The 18,525-nt window shown below is 47.6% G+C and overlaps 1 protein-coding gene across 1 annotated transcript in view; it reads left to right on the plus strand.

Moving 5' to 3' along the window:
- Positions 1-2,923: 2,923 nt before the first annotated feature.
- Positions 2,924-18,525, plus strand: part of phf24 (PHD finger protein 24) — a 46,403-nt gene continuing 30,801 nt past the window's right edge. Inside the window, exons 1-2 of the mRNA XM_052019532.1 lie at positions 2,924-3,163; positions 12,820-13,313. Of these exons, the coding sequence (XP_051875492.1) occupies positions 12,936-13,313 (378 nt within the window). The 5' untranslated portion in view covers positions 2,924-3,163; positions 12,820-12,935. The remainder of the gene's footprint in view (positions 3,164-12,819; positions 13,314-18,525) is intronic.

Consider the following 18,525-nt stretch of genomic DNA (forward strand, 5'->3'; position numbering starts at 1 on the left):
AGAGGCAAGTATTCCTCAGAGCATTGGAGAATGAGGGGCGATCTTATAGAGGTGTACAAAATCATGAGGGGCATAGATAGGGTGAATGCGCACGGTCTTTTTCCCAGGGTTGGGGAATCAAGAATTAGAGGGCACAGGTTTAAGGTGAGAGGGGAAAGGTTTAAAAGGGACCTGAGGGGCAACTTCTTCACACAGAGGGTGGTGTGTATGTGGAACGAGCTGCCAGAGGAAGTGGTTGAGGCAGGGACAATAAAAACATATAAAGGACACTTGGCCAGGTACATGGATAGGAAAGATTTAGAGGAATATGGGCCAAACGTTGGAAAATGGGACTGGCTTAGATGGGCATGAATGAGTTGGGCCAAAGGGCCTGATTCTTTGCTGCACTACAATGACAAACCCACTGACTCGCACATCACTGGGATGTGGGAGGAAACCGGAGTGCCCGGGGTGAGCTCATGCAGTCACAGGGAGAACGTGCAGACTCCACACAGACAGCACCGGAGGTCAGGATTGAACCTGGGTCTCTGAAGTTGTGATCTGTGTGGCTGAAAGGTCCATGTCCCACACCATGCCTACTGCAGCTGAAGTGGTTGCCACTCCACATTTGGATACACCTTAGTTATGTTTGTTTGCTAACCTTATAAAACCTTGGTTAGGCCACACTTGGAGTATAGTGTGCAGTTCTGGTCGCCCACATTACAGGAAGGATGTGGAGGCTTTGGAGAGGGTGCAGAAGAGGTTCACCAGGATGCTGCCTGGATTAGAGAGTATTAACTATAAGAAGAGGTTGGATAAACTTGGGTTGTTTTCTCTGGAGCGGCAGAGGCAGAGGGGAAGCGTATAAAATTATGGAGGCATAGACAGAGTGGACAGAGTTTTTTTCCCCAGGGTGTAAATGTCAAACAGCAGAGGACATGCTTTTAAGGTTAGAGGGGGTAAGTTTAAAGGAGATTTACGAGGGAATTTTTTACACAGAGAGCGGTGCGTGCATGGAACAGGCTGCCAGGGGTGGTGGTGGAAGCAGATACGATAGAGGTGTTTGAGAGGCATTTAGCCAGACAATGAACAGGCAGGGAGTGGAGGGATACGGACCATGTGCAGGCAGATGGGATTAGTTTAATTTGGCATCATGGTCAGCACAGACATGGTGGGCCGAAGGGCCTGTTCCTGTGCTGTACTGTTCTGTGTTCTGTGAGGGGGAACAGGAGGAGCCGTGGCCAGTGGTGAGTGAACACACAGGAACACAAGTAAATAGGAGCAGCAGTAGGCCACTTGGTCCCTTGAGACTGCCCTGCAATTCAATATGACCATTGGCTGATCTACCCCTCTCCTCCCCTACCAGCTCCTCCCCTCTGCCAGTTCCCCATCGCCACCAATCCCCCGATCATTCAAAAATGTATCCAACCCCACTTGAAGTATTTCCAGTGATCCAGTCTCCACACCTCCACCTGGGGTGGAGAATCCCAGAGACTGACCAACGTCCAGAGAAGTGGGGGATGTGGAGAGCGTGCAGATACAGGGTGGATCCCCTTACAGCCAGGGTGATGTGAGGGAGATTTAATGGAGGGGTTCACAAAGGTGAAGGCTTGTGATGGACTGAACAAAGAACACTGGCTGCAAAAGGTTGAGCAGTGAAATGAGGAGAATTCTTTTTCCATCCAGAAGATTGTGAGACTTTGATACCGACTATCCTCCCTCTACACTCTCAGTCCTGATGCAGGGTCACAGAATCATAGAGCTATACAGCATGGAAAGAGGCCCTTCAGCCCAAATCGTCCATACTGACCAAGATGCCCCATTCAAGCTCATCCCATTTGCCTGCGTTTGGCCCATGACCTTCTAAACTATGTACCTTTCCAAGTGTCTTTTAAATGTTGTTATATACCTGCCTCCACCAGCCTCCCCTCCTTGGACTCTGTCTTTACCTCTCGCTGTCTTGGTGAAGCAGGCAGCATAATCAAAGACCCCACCCACCCAGGACATCCTCTCTTCTCTCCTCTTCCATCAGGTAGAAGATACAGGAGCCTGAGGGCATGTACCACCAGACTTAAGGACAGCTTCTACCCCACTGTGATAAGACTATTGAACGGTTCCCTTATAGGATGAGCTGGACTGACCTCACGATTTACCTTGTTGCACTGCACTTTCTCTGTAGCTGTGACACTTTACTCTGTACTGTTACTGTTTTTACCTGTACTACCTCAATGCACTCTGTACTAACTCAATGTAACTGCACTGTGTAACGAATTGACCTGTACGATCAGTATGCAAGACAAGTTTTTCACTGTACCTCGGTACAAGTGACAATAATAAACTAACACCAATGCCAATACCAACCACTTTCTCTGGCAACTCACCCCATACAGATACCACCCTTTTGTGTAACAAAGTTCCTGTTCAGTCTCTCCCCCTCATGATTTTATGCAGCTCCATATCTTAACCCAAAATGTCAAACATCCCTTTGCCTCCAGAGATGCTGCTCGACCTGCTGAGTTCCTCCAGCAGTTTGTTCTTTGCTCCAGATCCCAGCACCTCTGCAGTCCCCTGCGTCTCTGGAATGCTCAACCTGAATGGGAATTTGGGAATGCAGTTGGATGGGAACTTGGCTGTAGAGAAAGGAAGTGAATGGGATTAGTTCTCATCCATTGCAGGCACACCCAATGATAGGCAAAATTGGTCCAGCTCAGCATCGCCCCCTGCAGACTGTGCAGAAGAGCCGCAGCCCAGTCAGTCTCCACTGAATGGACTTGACCCGCCAGTGTGAGAATGGGATCTTCCCTGGGTGGCGTCACGGACCTGTATTCAGTGTAGGATTGGCGGGGGTTGAGATGCAGCCAATGAGTTACTCTGTGGTACGCTGGAGAGGGAGGGGACAAGCTCTCAGGCACTTGGTGCAGAGAGCGAGAGAGGGAGAGAGAAGCATACCCCCAATTTGCAATTGGAGAGAGAGGTGTCAGTTGAGAGCATCTCCCTTCATCTGAAGTCAATTGATAGCGGCGAGGGACGGAGTTAGGCGTGGAACTGAATCTGGGCTCAGCTTGTGGTCTCTCTCCACCGGCAGTGAGTCATATTAGAGCAGGAGCCTTATCATAATCGGAGGAAGAAGAGAGAGAGAGAGAGAGACCGGTGAATGATCCTGCCAAGCTACAAGGAGATAACAGTAAGTCGAGGAGGTTTAATTTAATTTTAACCATGATCAGTGTATCCCAAGAAATCCCGGACCTCTGGGATGGTCGAGGGGAGCAAGAGGGTCTCCCTCTTGGGGGGCTAATTGACAAGGTTACTTCCAACTTTGAAGGTGATGGAGAGGGAGATCTGGGTCTTCCACCGCGATTTGAACATGGTTGGCTGCACTGGAGAGTTAGAAAGTGGCGAGCGGAGACCCTCAATGAATTGGTTAGCATTGACTGAAGCAACCGTGATCACCGCTTGCAGATTGCCTGCAGACTTTCTCCGGGGGAAGGTTTTGCAGGGTGTCCTGGAGCTGGTCAAGGGTTTGGGTATTTCAGGGTTAATCCCAGTGATGCGGGTCAGGGGACTGGGGTTGAGGGAGAGGTTTAATTCTGCCCCTGGGTGGGGATGGATGGGAGGAGGGGGGTGAGAAGGGGAGAGAAAGGGAGGGGGGGAATGGGAGTGAGGTGAGAGGGGGAAGGTAGAGAGAGAGAGGGTGAAAGGAGGGAGGGAGTGAGAACTTGAGGGGGGAGAAAGAGGGGACGAAGCAAACAGACTGCTGGAGAGACTCAGCAGGTCAGGCAGCATCCGTGGGGGGAGATGGACAGTGGACGTTTTGGGTCGAGACCTTTTACCTGGACTGTATGACGGTTAAACCAGATCAGGTGAAGGGTCTCGACCTGAAATGTCGACCGTCTGTCTCCACCCCACAGATGCTGCCCGACCCGCTGAGTCTCTCCAGCAGATTGTTTGTTGCTCCAGGTTCCAGTGTCTGCCGTCTCCTGTGTCCCGGAGTGAGACAGAGAGATGGAGGTGGGGTGGAAGTGTGATAAAATGCAGGTTAAGTCGGTCCCTGGCTACAAGAGGAATCTGTGGCACATTCCGGAACTGCTTTGTGTGTTTTTGTCTTTAAGTGCAGGGATGAGGTTGAGATAGGATGAACTGTGTGTGAAGATGTTGGCAGATGATGGAACTCCAGCTTGCTTCACTGTTCCCCCCCCCCATACACCACAGCAGGGGCTGTCGGATACCACTCTACCTGCCCCACCATTCAGTGACGTCCTGTCCCGACCTCTTCCCCAGATCCAATTATCCATCCGATTCCCCCATAACCTCCAACTTCCCAAGTATCCCCAGAGTATGCCGGTCTCAGCCTTGAATACAATGAAGGAACTTTACCCTGAAACGTTTAACTCTGCTTTTCTCTCTCCCCACAGACGCTGCCTGACTGGCTGAGTGTTACCAGCATGTTCTGTTTTTGTTTCAGAGTTCCAGCATCTGCAGCATTTTGATTTTCAGGTTTGAGTATATTTGGCAGCTGAGGGGTAGAAGATTCCAAACTTTGAGTGAAGAAATTTCTCCTCAAGTTCCAATTTATTGTCATGCGTATACATATACAGGGTATAAATGCCATGAAAATCAGCATTTTGCAGCAGCAGCACAGGACAGTACAAACTTAAGTTAACATAAATTAACATAAACTATACATAACTTACAAAATAGCCAACAAGTAAACAAAACAACACTAGTGGAAGATTGAGAGAGATAAGTAGTCCAAGGTAGTGTTCGGGTTTTTCAGGTGGGTTCAAGAACCCGATGGCAGTGGGGAAGAAGCTGTTGTTGGACCTTGAGGTGTGAGACTTCAGGCTCCTGTACCTCCTGCCTGATGGCAGCATCGAGAAGAGGGCACGGCCCGGATGGTGGGGGTCCCTGATGATGGATGTCGCCTTCCTGAGACGTCACTTCTTGTAGATGTCCTCACGCAGAAGACAGAACAAGTGGGTCATTTTCAGGTTGGGAGGTTGAAACTAGTGGAGTTTCCCAAGGGTCACTTCTTGGCCCCCAGTTAATGATCTACAGGATGGGGCAGTGGGTAATGTCTCCAGGTTTGCCAAAGACACAAAACTGGGTGAGAGGACATGTTTCATTGAGAGTATTTGGAATCTTCAATGGCATCACGGTCTGGTACGGCAATTTGAATGCCCAGGAACGTAAGAAGCTGCAGAGAGTAGTGGACTCAGCCCAATACATCACGGGCACATCCCTCCCCACCATCAGGAGTATTTACAGGAGGCGCTGCCTCAAGAAGGCAACGTCCATCATCAAAGATCCCCACCATCCGGGCCATGCCATCTTCTCGCAGCTCCCATCGGGCAGGAGGTACAGAAGCCTGAAGTCCCACACCACCAGGTTCAGGAACAGCTATTTCCCTTCAACCATTCGGTTCTCGAACCAACCAGCACAACCCTAATCACTGCCTCAGTACAGCAACACTATGACCACTTTGATCACTTTGCACTAAAATATACTTTGTTTTTCCTTTGTTCTAATTATGCTTTTTCTTGTAAAAATTCTGTATAATTTATGTTAATTCATGTTTTTCTTGTGGATGCTGTGAGTCTGATGCTATGTGCCTGTGATGCTGCTGCAAGTAAGTTTTTCATTGCACCTGTGCACACATGGACTTGTGCAGATGACAATAAACTTGACTTTGACATTGATATGTTTCAGTCAGATCACCTCTCATTCTTCTACACTGCAAAGAACATAGATCCAACTTCTTCCTCTCCTTGTGATGGGACAACCCTCTCATCCCAAAAATTAGCCTGGTGAATTGCATTTGGACCACCTCCAATGCTAGCATATCCTTTCCTAAATAAGAGGACCAAAATGATGTACAGTACTCCAGATGTGGTCTCACCAGTACAATTGCAACAATACTTCTCTATTTCTAAATCCCAACCCTTTCACAATAACGACCAACATGCCATTTACCTTCCTAACTATTCTCTGTACCTGCCTGCTAGCTTTTTGTGATTCATACACAAGAACACCGAGATCCCTCTGAACCACTCATTTGTAGTGTCTGTCCATTTAGATAATAATCCACCCTTTGATTCCTCCTACCACAGTGCACGACCTCGTATTTCCCCACATTACATGTATTTGCCAAGCTTTTGCCCACTCACTCAATCTATCTATATCAAAGTCGAAGTCAAGTTTATTGTCATATACACAAGTCCATGTGTGCACAGGTGCAATGAAAAACTTACTTGCAGCAGCATCACAGGCACACAGCATCAGATGTATTGGGCAGAGTCCACTACTCTCTGTATAATATCCTGAGGGGACTTGACAAGGTAGATGTTGAGATGTTTTCTCTAGCAGTACCACCAGACTCAAGGACAGCTTCTATCCTGCTGTTATCAGACCGTTGAACAGACCTTTCATACACTAAAAGATGAATCTCCAATCTACCTCGTTGTTTCCCTGCACTGCATTTTCCCTGTAACTGTAACGTCACATTCTGCATTCTATTGTCCTTTTGTACTACCTCGATGTACTTATGTATGGAGTGATCTATCTGGATGGCACGCAAACAAAAATTTTTCACTGTACCTCAGTACATGTGACAATAATAAACCAATTCAATTCAAATCAAAAAAAAGAGAGACCTGAATTGAGGGAATGTATAGTTACAAGATTAGGGGTTGGTTATTTAAAACTGAAGTGTGTAGGAATTTCATCTCACAGAGGGTAGTGAATCTCTGGAGTTTTCTACCCCCGGGAGTTGTGGAGATGAGACCGTTGGAGCACCTAGGTTTTCGATAGATTGGGGAATTGAGGGTGATGGAGAACTGGCACAGGAGGGACCTGGGGAAGATCAACCGTGATCATATTGCATGGTGGGGTAGACTTGAGGGGCTGAGTGGCCTACTCCTGCTATTTTCTTGAGCAACAAACAATCTGCTGGAGGAACTCAGCGGGTTGAGCAGCATCTGTGGGGGGAAAGGAAGTGTCGACGTTTCGGGTCGAGACCCTGCAGATGGTTTGTTGCTCTGGATTGCAGCATCTGCTGTCTCTTGTGTCTCCTTAGTGGCTGATCCCTTATCCCTGGAGTTTTCAGCTCTCCGGCTGGGAGAGGCAAGCTCTTGTTATTCTCCTTGTCTATAGCCCAGTAACAGGCCCTTCAGCCGAACTTCTCCATGCTGACTGAGGTGCCCACCCAAGCCAGTGCCATTTGCCTGCGTTTGGTCCATTTCCCTCTAAACCTTTCCTATCCATGTACCTGTCCAAGTGTCTTTTAAACTTGTACCCGCCTCTACAGTTTCCTCTGGCTGCTCATTCCACATACTCACCACCCTCTGCATGAAGAAGTTGCCCCTCAGGTCCCTTTTAAATCTTTTCCCCTCTCACCTTAAACCTGTGCCCTCTAGTGTTTGGTTCCCTTTCCCTGGTGTAAAAAAAAACTGTGTGTGAATTCACATTCTCCACGTCCCTCTAGTTGCAGGAATACAGGGAGGGCAGTGGGACTGATGAGATTGCTCTGATGGGAGCTGGCATGGACTCGAGGGGCCAAATGGCCTCCTGCGCTGGCATGTGTAAGTTGACGACCTCAAAGCCTCAGGGTCAGCCGAATGCAAAAGTGGTTTCTGCTGCAATGCAGCAAGCAAGTTAACCTTGTGTTCTCTGTCTCCCTGATAATTAGCATTAAATGGCAAAAGTAAACCAGTTTGATTATTTTCATTGACTTGAAATTAACTTTATCAGTGAAAGCTTAGTGCTGACTGATCTCGGGTCTGGAGAGAAATGACTCCAGCCAGATGTAGTACAGCACGGCCCAGAGTCGATCGCTGCCAGCCACACTCTCGCCGGGCAGTCCGGGTTATCTTCAACCCCCACCCCCAACCCCCCCCCCCCCCCCGGCTCTTCCCCATAGCCCTGCCGACAAGCCCTTCATCACATTTACATCCAATTCTGTCCCTTTCCTTTCCTGCTGCTACCTAGGTTGCTCTGCCTGAACACTTTGTTTTTAATTCATTTGCGGGACCTGGACGAAATTGGCAAGGCCAGAATTCATTGCCCATCCCTAGTTGCCCTTGAGAAGGTGGGGAATGAGCTGCCCACTTGAACTGCTGCTGCCCTACCAGGCTTAAAGACAGTTTCTATCCCGCTGTTATCGGACTCTTGGACAGATGATGCTCTGTGCTGAGATGCTGCTGCAGTAAGCTTTTCATTGCACCTGTGCACGCACGTACTTGTGCATATGACAATAAACTTGACTTTGACTTCTAATACACTGAAGATGAACTCTTGATCTCCTGATCTACCTCATCGTGGCCCTTGCACATTATTGTCTGCCTGCACTGCACTCTCTCTGTAACTGTAACACCACACTCTGCATTCTGTTTTCCTTTTTCCTACCTCGATGTACTTGCGTACGGAAAGATCTGCCTGGATGGCACGCACACAAAAGCTTTTCACTGTATCTCGGTACGTGTGACAATAATAAACCAATTACAGATTACCTTCTGGTGACGTTGCTCCCACAGTGCTGTTGGAGAGGCATTTGGACCAAGTGACGATGGAGCACCAGCAACATATTTCAAGTCAGGATGGTGTGTGACTGGGAGGGGAACCTGTAGGTGGTGGTGTTCCCCAACAGCTGCTGCCTTTTCCTTCCCTGTGGGACAGGTGGCAGATTTGAGAAGTGCGATTACAGTTGCAGACGATATCAAGATTGGTGGAGCTGTAAATAGTGTAGAAGACTGGCGACGGATACAGCGTGATATAGATCAGTTGCGAACATGGGCAGAGAAATGGCAGATGGAGTTTAACCTGGATAAATGTGAGGCATTGCACCTTGGTGGGACTAATGTCAAGAGGCAGTACACTCTAAAGGGCAAGACCCTTAACAGTGTTGAAGAGCAGAGAGACCTTGGGGTGCAAGTCCATGGCTCACTGAAAGTGGCTACACAGGTAGACAGGGTGGTTAAGAAGGCTTATGGAATGCTTGCATTTACTAATCAGGGTATTGAGTACAGGAGTCAAGAAGTTATGATGCATCTCTATAGAACTCTGGTTAGGCCGCATTTAGAGTATTGCGTGCAATCCTGGTCACCTCACTACAAGAAGAATGTCGAGACTTTGGAGAGGGTGCAGAGGAGGTTTACTAGGATGCTGCCTGGATTAGAGGGCATGTGCTATCAGGAGAGGCTGGACAAACTTGGGCTCTTTTCTCTGGAACGGCAAAGGCTGAGGGGTGATCTGTTGGAAGTGTATAAAATTATGAGGGGCGTAGATAGGGTAGACAAGCAATATCTTTTTCCCTTTATTGAGAGATCCAATACCAGAGGGCATGCATTTAAGGTGAGAGGGGGTAGGTTCAGAACAGACGTGAGGGGTACGTTTTTTACTGAGAGAGTGGCGGATGCCTGGAATGCGTTGCCTGATAAGGTGGTGGAGGCAAATTCATTGGGGGCTTCTAAGAGGGGCTTGGATGGGCACATGAATGAGAGGAAAATGGAGGGATGTGGGCATTCTGTAGGTAGGAGGGATTAGCTATGTCAGCACAACATTGTGGGCCGAAGGGCCTGTTCTGTGCTGTACTGTTCTATGTTCTATATTGGAGTAGCCCAGGCGAGTAACTGCATTGCGTTTTGTAGACAGTACGTCCTGCAGCCACGGTGGGGGGAGGGAGTGTTTAAGGTGGTGGGTGGGGTGCCGATCACGTAGGCTGCTTTGTCCTGGATGATGGTGACTTCTTGAGAGATGAACTCACCCAGGTGAGTGGAGACTGTTCCCATCACCCTCCCGACGTGTGCCTGGTGGATGGTGGGCAGGCCTTGGGGTGGCAGGAGGTGAGTCAGCCTTCCTCAAGCTGACTGTATAATGAATGGAACAATGCTGCAGCCTTGTGCAGTGTGAGCCCTCTGGTGCATCAAACGACATTCATAATCATGAGTGCGTGGGAGAAGCAAACTTTTTGTAATGCTCCTGTTTTAAATGTAAAAAGACAACCGGTGTCTGACCTGCTCTTGTGTGTATGTGGATGGTCCCATTGACTTCCTGGTCAACGACCAGTAGAAATGGATTTAATACAGATTCGATGTTCTCCCCGTGACCATGGAACCATAGAACAGTACTGCACAATACAGGCCCTTCGGCCCACAGTGTTGTGCCGACCTTTAACCTCGCCTAAGACTATCTAACCTCTACCTCCCCCATATCCCTCTATTTTAAATTCCTCCATATGTTTATCTAGCAATCTCTTGAATTTGACCAATGTACCTGCCTCCACCACCACCCCAAGCATTCCATGCCCCAACCACTCTCTGCGTAAAAAACCTTCCTCTGATATCTCCCTTGAACTTCCCACCCATTACTTTGAAACCATGCCCTCTTGTATTGAGCATTGGTGCCCTGCGAAAGAGGCGCTGGCTGTCCATTCTATCTATTTCTCTTAATATCTTGTATACCTCTATCATGTCTCCCCTCATCCTCCTCCTCTCCAAAGAGTAAAGTGTGGTCTAACCAGAGGTTTGTAGAGCTGCAACATCACCTCACGGCTCCTAAACTCGATCATACGACTTATGAAAGCTAGCATCCCATAAGCTTTCTTAACTACCCTATCCACCTGTGAGGCAACTGTGAGGTGACTATGTGGGTTTCCCCCGGGTGCTTCAGTTTCCTCCCACATTTCAAAAGTGTTCAGATTCGGAGGTGAATTGGCTGCTGTAAAATAGGGTCTGGTGTAGGTGGGGGTATTGATGGGAATATGGGAAAAATGAAATGGGATTAGTGGAGGATCGGTGTAGATGGGGGATTGATGGCAGGTGAGGAATCAGTGGGCTGAAGGGCCTGTTTGCATGCTCAGAGAGTTACACAGCAGAGAAACAGGCCCTTCAGCCCAACTCTTCCATTCCAACCAAGGTTTTTTCCTGAGCTAGTCCCATTTGCCTGTGTTTGGCCCATATCCCTCTAAACCTTTCCTCTCCATGTACCTGTCCAAGTGATTTGGGATATTATGGTGAGGTTGTATAATACATTGGTGAGGCCAAATTTGGAGTATTGTGTGCAGTTCTGGTCGCCTAACTATAGGAAGGATATCAGTAAGATTGAAAGAGTGCAGAGGAGATTTACTAGAATGTTTCTGGGTCTTCAGGGGTTGAGTTACAGGGAAAGATTGAAGAGGTTAGGACTTTATTCCTTGGAGCGTAGAAGAATGAGGGGAGGTTTACAAAATTATGAGGGGCATAGACAGAGTTAATGCGAGCAGGCTCTTTCCACCTAGATTAGGAGAGATAAGTACAAGAGGACGTGGCTTTAGGGTGAAAGGGGAAAGGTTCAGGGGGAACTTCTCTCAGAGTGGTGGGAGTGTGGAACGAGCTGCCATCTGACATGGTAAATGTGGGCTCACTCTTGTTTTAAGAATAAATTGGATAGATACATGGACGGGGAGGTCTGGAGGGTTATGGACTGGGTGCAGGTCAACGGGACTAGCGGAATAAAGTTTCGGCACAGACTAGAAGGGCCGAATGGCCTGTTTTCTGTGCTGTAGTGTTCTATGGTTCCATGGTTCTAAATGTAATTGTACCACGTCCTTTAAACGTTGTAATGCTATCATTCTATGACTCCACCACCCTTTGAAAAGGAATTTAGTTTTCTGGGCTTTAGGGAAAGAATGAGGTAGAAGATAATCAGGCAAACAGGAACCCAGTGGGTTGAGCAGCATCTGGGGGTGGGGGGGGCGGGTAGGAATTGTCGATAGGTTGAGTGAGCTAGGGATTTTCTCTTTGGAGAGAAGGAGGTTGAGAGGTGACTTGCTAGAGGTGTACAAGATCATAAGAGGCATAGATCAAGTGGACAGTCGGAGACTTTTTCCCAGGGCGACAATGGCTAACACGAGGGGGCATAATTTTAAGGTGATTGGAAGAAGGTATAAAGGGGATGTCAGGGGTAAGATTTTTACTCAGAGAATGGTGGGTGCGTGGAACACACTGCTGGCAGAGGTTGTGGGGGCAGATACATTAGGGACATTTAAGAGACTCGTAGAGAGACATATGAATGATGGAGAAATGGAGGGCTATGTGGGAGGGAAGGGTTAGATAGATCGTAGAGCAGGATAAAATGTCAGCACAACATTGTGGGCCGAAGGGTCTGTACTGTGCTGTCGTGTTCTATGTTCTGTGTCTCGGGTCAAAACCCTGCCTCAGGACCTGCAGCATCATCCAGCTCCAGATTCCAACACTTGCAGTATCTCGTGTCTCCCATTTACAACGGGGATAAGCAGAACATTTTTTTTCTTCTCTGAGTTTTTGAAACTCTCTTCCTCAAAGCAGGAACGTCGAACATTTTTAAGAGTGAGGTGGACAGGCACTTGGCTCAGAAGGGGGTGAGAGGGTTACAGGAATGCGTCGAGGTTACAATCACGATTTTATCATTGCTAGATTAAACTGGAGAGCCCCAGCGCCTGTGATTGGTATGTTTCAATGATTGATAGGACGAACCCTACGCCAGAGAATAGGAGCAGAAAAAGGCCACTCGGCCCCTCAAGCCTGCCCCGCCATTTAGTATGAACAAGGACGATCTACGCTGCCCTCAATTCCTCAACAAGAGCCCGACAACTTAGTCCAGATGAAGGGTCTCGACCGGAAACGTTGACTGTACATTTTCCTGCCTGACCCGCTAAGGTCCTCTGAATTCCTGAGCGCTGAGTTCCTGACTGCTTTGTGTGTTGCTCCAGATTCCAGCATCCGCAGTCTCTGGAGTCTCCACCTCTTGTTGTGATCTTGCATTCTCTTCCATAACATTGACCGTAACTTGTGAAAGAGGTACCTAAACTAGTTGTTTTATTTTTTTCAGTCACGGTTGGCTGGATCATGTTGTAACTGAACCTCCGGTGGTGTCCCTGGAATGCTGTCAGACTAGAGGAGAGCTCTTTGCCGAATTCCCAAGCCTTGGTGTCGAGCAGAGGACCAATGGGGGTTCTGATGTCCAAGAAGCAGACGGTGGAGCAGGTGCAGAAGGCCAGCGTGGTGGTGTCGGCCTTCAAAGACGGGCTGAGGGATAAGCGGACAGCCAGGAGCAGGGCCGAGCCTCCTCCGGGCAAGGTGGTGGAGGAGGAGGAGCGGGGCCGAGAGCAGGACAAGGAGGCGGCTGGAGCCAGCCCCAGCCGACCCAGCAGCGAGGAGGCAAAGAGGAACCAAGCGGCTTGGGAGAGGCTGAGGGATGGCAAGGGGATTGAGCCCGAGGAGCTAGAGTGGGGCAACCTCGGCACCCCGCCGGCTTACACCAGGCCCAAGAGGCAACTCGGAGATGACCAATCGCTTGACATCAAGCTGCAAGAGAGAGAGGAGGTAGGATTCATTCTGTGAACCATTCCAGTTCAGATTCCCAATGGACCAAACCTTTTCCCATTGAATCCTTCTGTTGCAGAATCCCAATGAACCAAATCTCAGTCGTAGAGTCATTCAGCATGGAAACAGGCCCTTCGGCCCGACTGGTCCATGCCGATCAAGGTTCCCATCTAAGCTGGTCCCTTTTGCCTGTGTTTGGCCCATCTCCTTCGAAACCTTTTCCGTCCATGGACCTGTCCAAATGCCTTCTAAATGTTGTTAATATGCCTGCCTCAACCACCCTCTGGCAGCTCGTTCCATATACTGACCACCCTCTGGGTGGATACATTGGCCCTCAGGTTCTTATTGAATCTTTCCACTATCACCCTAAACCCATGCCCTCTAATTCCTGATACCCAACCCTGGGGAAAAGACTGTGCACATTCACCCTATCTATGCCCCTCATGATTTTATACACCCCTATAAGATCACCTCTCATTCTCCTATGCTCGATGAACCTCTCTCGATAACTCAGTCCCTCGAGTCCCGGCAACATCCTCGTAAATCTCCTCTGCACTCCTTCCAGTTTAATGGCATCTTTCCTATAGCAGGGTGACCAAAACTGAACACAATATTCTAAATGCGGACTCACCAACGCCTTGTATAACTGCAACGTAACATCCCAGCTCCTGGACTGATGAAGGCCAGCGGGCCAAACGCCTTCTTCACCACCCTGTCTACCTGTGATGCCACTTTCAGGGAACCATGTAGTTGTCGGTCCCTCTGTTCTACAACACTCCCCAGGGCCCCACCATTCACTGTGAAAGTCCTGCCCTCATTTGTCGTACCAAAATGCAACATCTCGCACATCTTGTCCAGCAATGGATAGGACCCATTCACGTGAAAGGTTACCAACTTGAAACCTGTCTCTCTTTCCTCAGAAGCTGCTGAGCATTCCTTGCATTTCTGTTTTTATTCCGAATTTCCAGTGTCAACATTTTTATTGCTTTTGCATTTCTTTCCCTTCGTGTCCATTGCACAAACTCGGAATGGACCAAACCCCTCAACGTGAGAACATCACGATATAGGGGCAGGAATAGAATTGAGCCTGCATTCAGCAAGATCATGGCTTATCTTCTACCTCATGCATTTTCCTGCACTATCCCCACATCCCTCAATCATTTTAATGCCCAGAAATCTATTGATCCATGTTTTGAACATGACACAGCCCTCTAAGTTGGTAAATTGGTTTATTATTGTCACGTGCCGAGGTACAGTGAAAAACTTTGTTTTGCATGCCATCCATACAGATCATTTCATCACATCAGTGCGTTGAGGTAGTATGAGGGAAAACAATAACGCGTATGACATGTTAACCTTTATTAGTTGAGGCACTGAGTTGAAGAGTCAGGAAGTTATGCTACAGCTTTATAAAACTCTGGTCAGTCCGCATCTGGAGTATTGCATTCAATTCTGGTTGCCCCATTACAGGAAGGATGTGAAGGCTTTGGAGAGGGTGCAGAAGAGGTTCACCAGGATGCTGCCTGGATTAGAGGGCATGAGCTGTAAGGAGAGGCTGGACAAACTTGGCTTGTTTCTCTGGAGTAGTGGAGGCTGAGGGGAGGCCTGATAGAGGTTTATAAGATTTATGAGAGACATAGATAGAGTAGACAGCTGGTATCTTTTTCCCAGGGTCAAAATGTCTAATGCTAGAGGACATGCATTTAAGGTGAGGGGGGGTAAGTTCAAAGGAGATATGCGGAGTAAGTTTTTTACACAGAGAGCGATGGGTGCCTAGAATGTGCTGCCAGGGGTGGTGGTGGAGGCAGATACGATAGAGGTGTTTAAAAGGCTCTTAGATAGGATGTGCAGAGAATGGAGGGATGTGGACATTGTGTAGGCAGAGGGGATTAGTTTAGTTAAGTGTTTAATTATTTCAGCACAACATGGTGGGCTGAAGAGCCTGTTCCTGTGCTGTACCGTTCCATGTTCCATGTTTGGAAGATCAACAACCAAAAGCCACTGCTTTCAACACCCCGGCATGCAGATCATTGAATCTTTGGGATTTCACAAGAGATTCTGCAGATGCTGGAATCTGGAGCAACACACAAGATGCTGGAGGAACTCAGCAGGTCAGGCAGCATCTGTGGAAGGAAATAAACAGTCGATGTTTCGGGTCGAGACCCTTCATCGGAAGTGATGAAGAGTGGTTAAGGTGGCCCTCCTGGTGAAGGATCTCGACCTGAACCGTCGACTGTTCATTTCCCTCCACAGATGCTGCCTGACCCGCTGAGTTCCTCCAGCATTTTGTGCATGTTGATCTTTGGGATTTATTGGCCTTCAAGCTCGTCAACCTCTCTCTCTACTGCTATCTTTATGACTGATGGTGCCTTCATTTCTTCATGTTCACCAGATCCTGAGTCCTCCAGTGTATCTGGCAGGTTTTAATGTTTTCTTCCTTGTAGACACGCGCCAAGTACTTATTTAGTTCTGCCATTTCTTCATACCCACTTTAAATTCTCCTCTCTCACTCTGTGAGGAACCTACCCTTGTACTTGCCAGCCTTTCCCACTCTACCTCCCTGCAGAAGCTCCAACAATCCATTTTATCAGTCTGCTCTTGTACCCTATCCTATCTTTCTGTACCAACTTCTCGGTCCTCCTTTGTTGAGCTAAAATGCTCCCAGTTCTCGGGTCTACTTGCTATTTCTGGCAACTTATATAAGCCTCTTCCTTAGGTTCAATATTATTTTTAATATCTGTTGTCATCCATGAATGAATCACTTTTTCTGTTGGGTTTTCTGTGCCTTAGGGGAACTTGAGCATTATTTCATTAAGAGCTAGCCATTTCCTGTCCATCACCAAACCTTGCGATGTGTTTTTGCTTTCAACCACAGCCAGTGCTCCACTTATACCTTCATAGCTTCCCTGTAAGTTTAAGGATCTAGCTTCATATTAAACTATATTAGAGGTGTATAAGATGATGAGAGGCTTTGATCGTGTGGATAGTCAGATGCTTTTTCCCAGGGCTGAAATGGTTGCCACAGGAAGACACAGGTTTAAGGTGCTGGGGAGTAGGTACAGAGGAGATGTCAGGGGTAAGTTTTTTACTCAGAAAGTGGTGAGTGCATGGAATGGGCTGCCAGAAACGGTGGTGGAGGCAGATACGATAATGTCTTTTAAGAGACTTTTGGATAGATTTCTTTATTAGTCATGTGTACATCGAAACACACAGTGAAATACATCTTTTTGCGTAGTGTTCTGGGGGCAGCCCGCAAGTGTCGCCATGCTTCCGGCGCCAACATAGCATGCCCACAACTTGCTAACCTGCACGCCTTTGGAATGTGGGAGGAAATCATTGCACCCGGAGGAAACCCACGCAGACAAGGGGAGAACTTACAAACTCCTTACAGACAGTGGCCGGATTTGAATCCAGGTCACTGGTGCTGTAAAACGTTACGCTAACTGCTACACTACCGTGCCTGCTTAGAAAAATAGAGGGCTATGGGTAAGCCTAGTAATTTCTAAGGTAGGGACATATTCGGCACAACTTTGTGGGCCAAAGGGCCTGTATTGTGCTGTAGGTTTTCTATGTTTCTATGTTTCTACCACATTATGATCACTCTTCCCCGAAGGTCCTTTGACAAAAGCTGATTAGTTAACCCTTTCCCACTGCAGAAAACAAGATACAAATAGTCTTTCCCTTGTGGGTTTCTTGGCATACTGATCTAAAAAGTCACCGTACACATTCTACAAATTTATCTTCGTTATTACACTAAATTTGATTTGTCCCTTTTGCATGCAGGTTAAAATCTCCCATGTTATTCATGTCACATCTAATATTTCATGCCATGTCAAATTTTACAACTAGTATTTGGTGGCCGACAAATAGCTCCTTCTTGTCAATGCTGGACCTGAGTCCTGATGCAGGGTTTCGTTCCAAAATATCGACAGTTCCCCTCCCCCCCGCCCCCCCCCCCCCCACAGATGCTGCCTGACCCACTGAGTTCCTCCAGCAGATTGTGTGTTGCTCCAGATTCCAGCATCGCCAGTCTCTTGTGTCTCCTGAATTTATTCTAGTTCTACATCTGGCCAAGATCATTTCTCACCACTGATCTCCCCCCTACTAATGGCTGAACACTACCCAACTTGCTTTTTGCCTGTCCTTCCTAAATGTCGAATAACTTAAATATTGCACTCCCAGGTTTGATTAGCCAAACCCATGTTTCTGTAATGATGATGATAACAGACCATTATTTCACTGTACCACTGTATACAGATTCCCAATCTACACAGTTCCATCATACAGACTCCCAATGGATCACCCCCAAATCCATTCATCCCCTTTGCTCAAAATTCCAAAGAACCAAACCCCTTCTATCCACTCCCATTGTAGATTCTCAAATGACCATAGCCCCTTCCCTCACAGTAACATCTTCCAGATTCCCAGCAGATTAAATCCTTTCCCATTCAATACTATTCTACTCAAATCCTTTGGATCAAATGCTTTCAAGAAGTGTCACTGTGGAACAGTTGACTGGAAACTATCTCTTTGAGTGTGTGCATACTTCACTTAAATTACAACTTCTATCTTTTAATTTCCAAGTGTCGTTTGAGATCTAAACATTATGAGGGGCATAGACAGGGTGAATGCACACAGTCTGTTTCCCAGGGTTGGGGAATCAAGAACTGGAAGACAGAGGTTTAAGGTGAGAGGGGAGAGATTTAATAGGGACCTGCAGGGCAAGATTTTCACCCAGATGCTGGTGCGTATATGGAATGAGCTGCCAGAGGAGGTGGGTGAGGCAGGTACATTAACATCATCTCAAAGGTACTCAGACAGGTACATGGATAGGAAAGGTTTAGAGGGATATGGGCCAAATGCGGGCAAATGGGACTGGCTTAGATGGGAATCTTGGTCGTCATGGATGAGTGGGGCCTGTTTTCGTGCTGTATGACTTTAAACTCCAGAAATACGATGTCAAATTAACTTTATCTCTGCTGAATAGTCCCCAATGAATAATCAAACCTCTTGGCCTTTCTGAAAGATTGAATTCCTGATCCATTCATCACACCTAACTGTGCAAAATGTAATTTATTGGGCAGAAGAAAATCTTGTGTCTGCATAAAACTCTCGCCTGTGAAAACCCAATTCCTGTTACATTTCTTGACGTACTATGTGCCAGGTTTCGATTCTTCAGGGAAGAAGTAAGAAGGAATTTTCATTTTATGTT

The sequence above is a fragment of the Pristis pectinata genome, chromosome 7, assembly GCF_009764475.1.
Source record: "Pristis pectinata isolate sPriPec2 chromosome 7, sPriPec2.1.pri, whole genome shotgun sequence".
NCBI lineage: Eukaryota > Metazoa > Chordata > Chondrichthyes > Rhinopristiformes > Pristidae > Pristis > Pristis pectinata.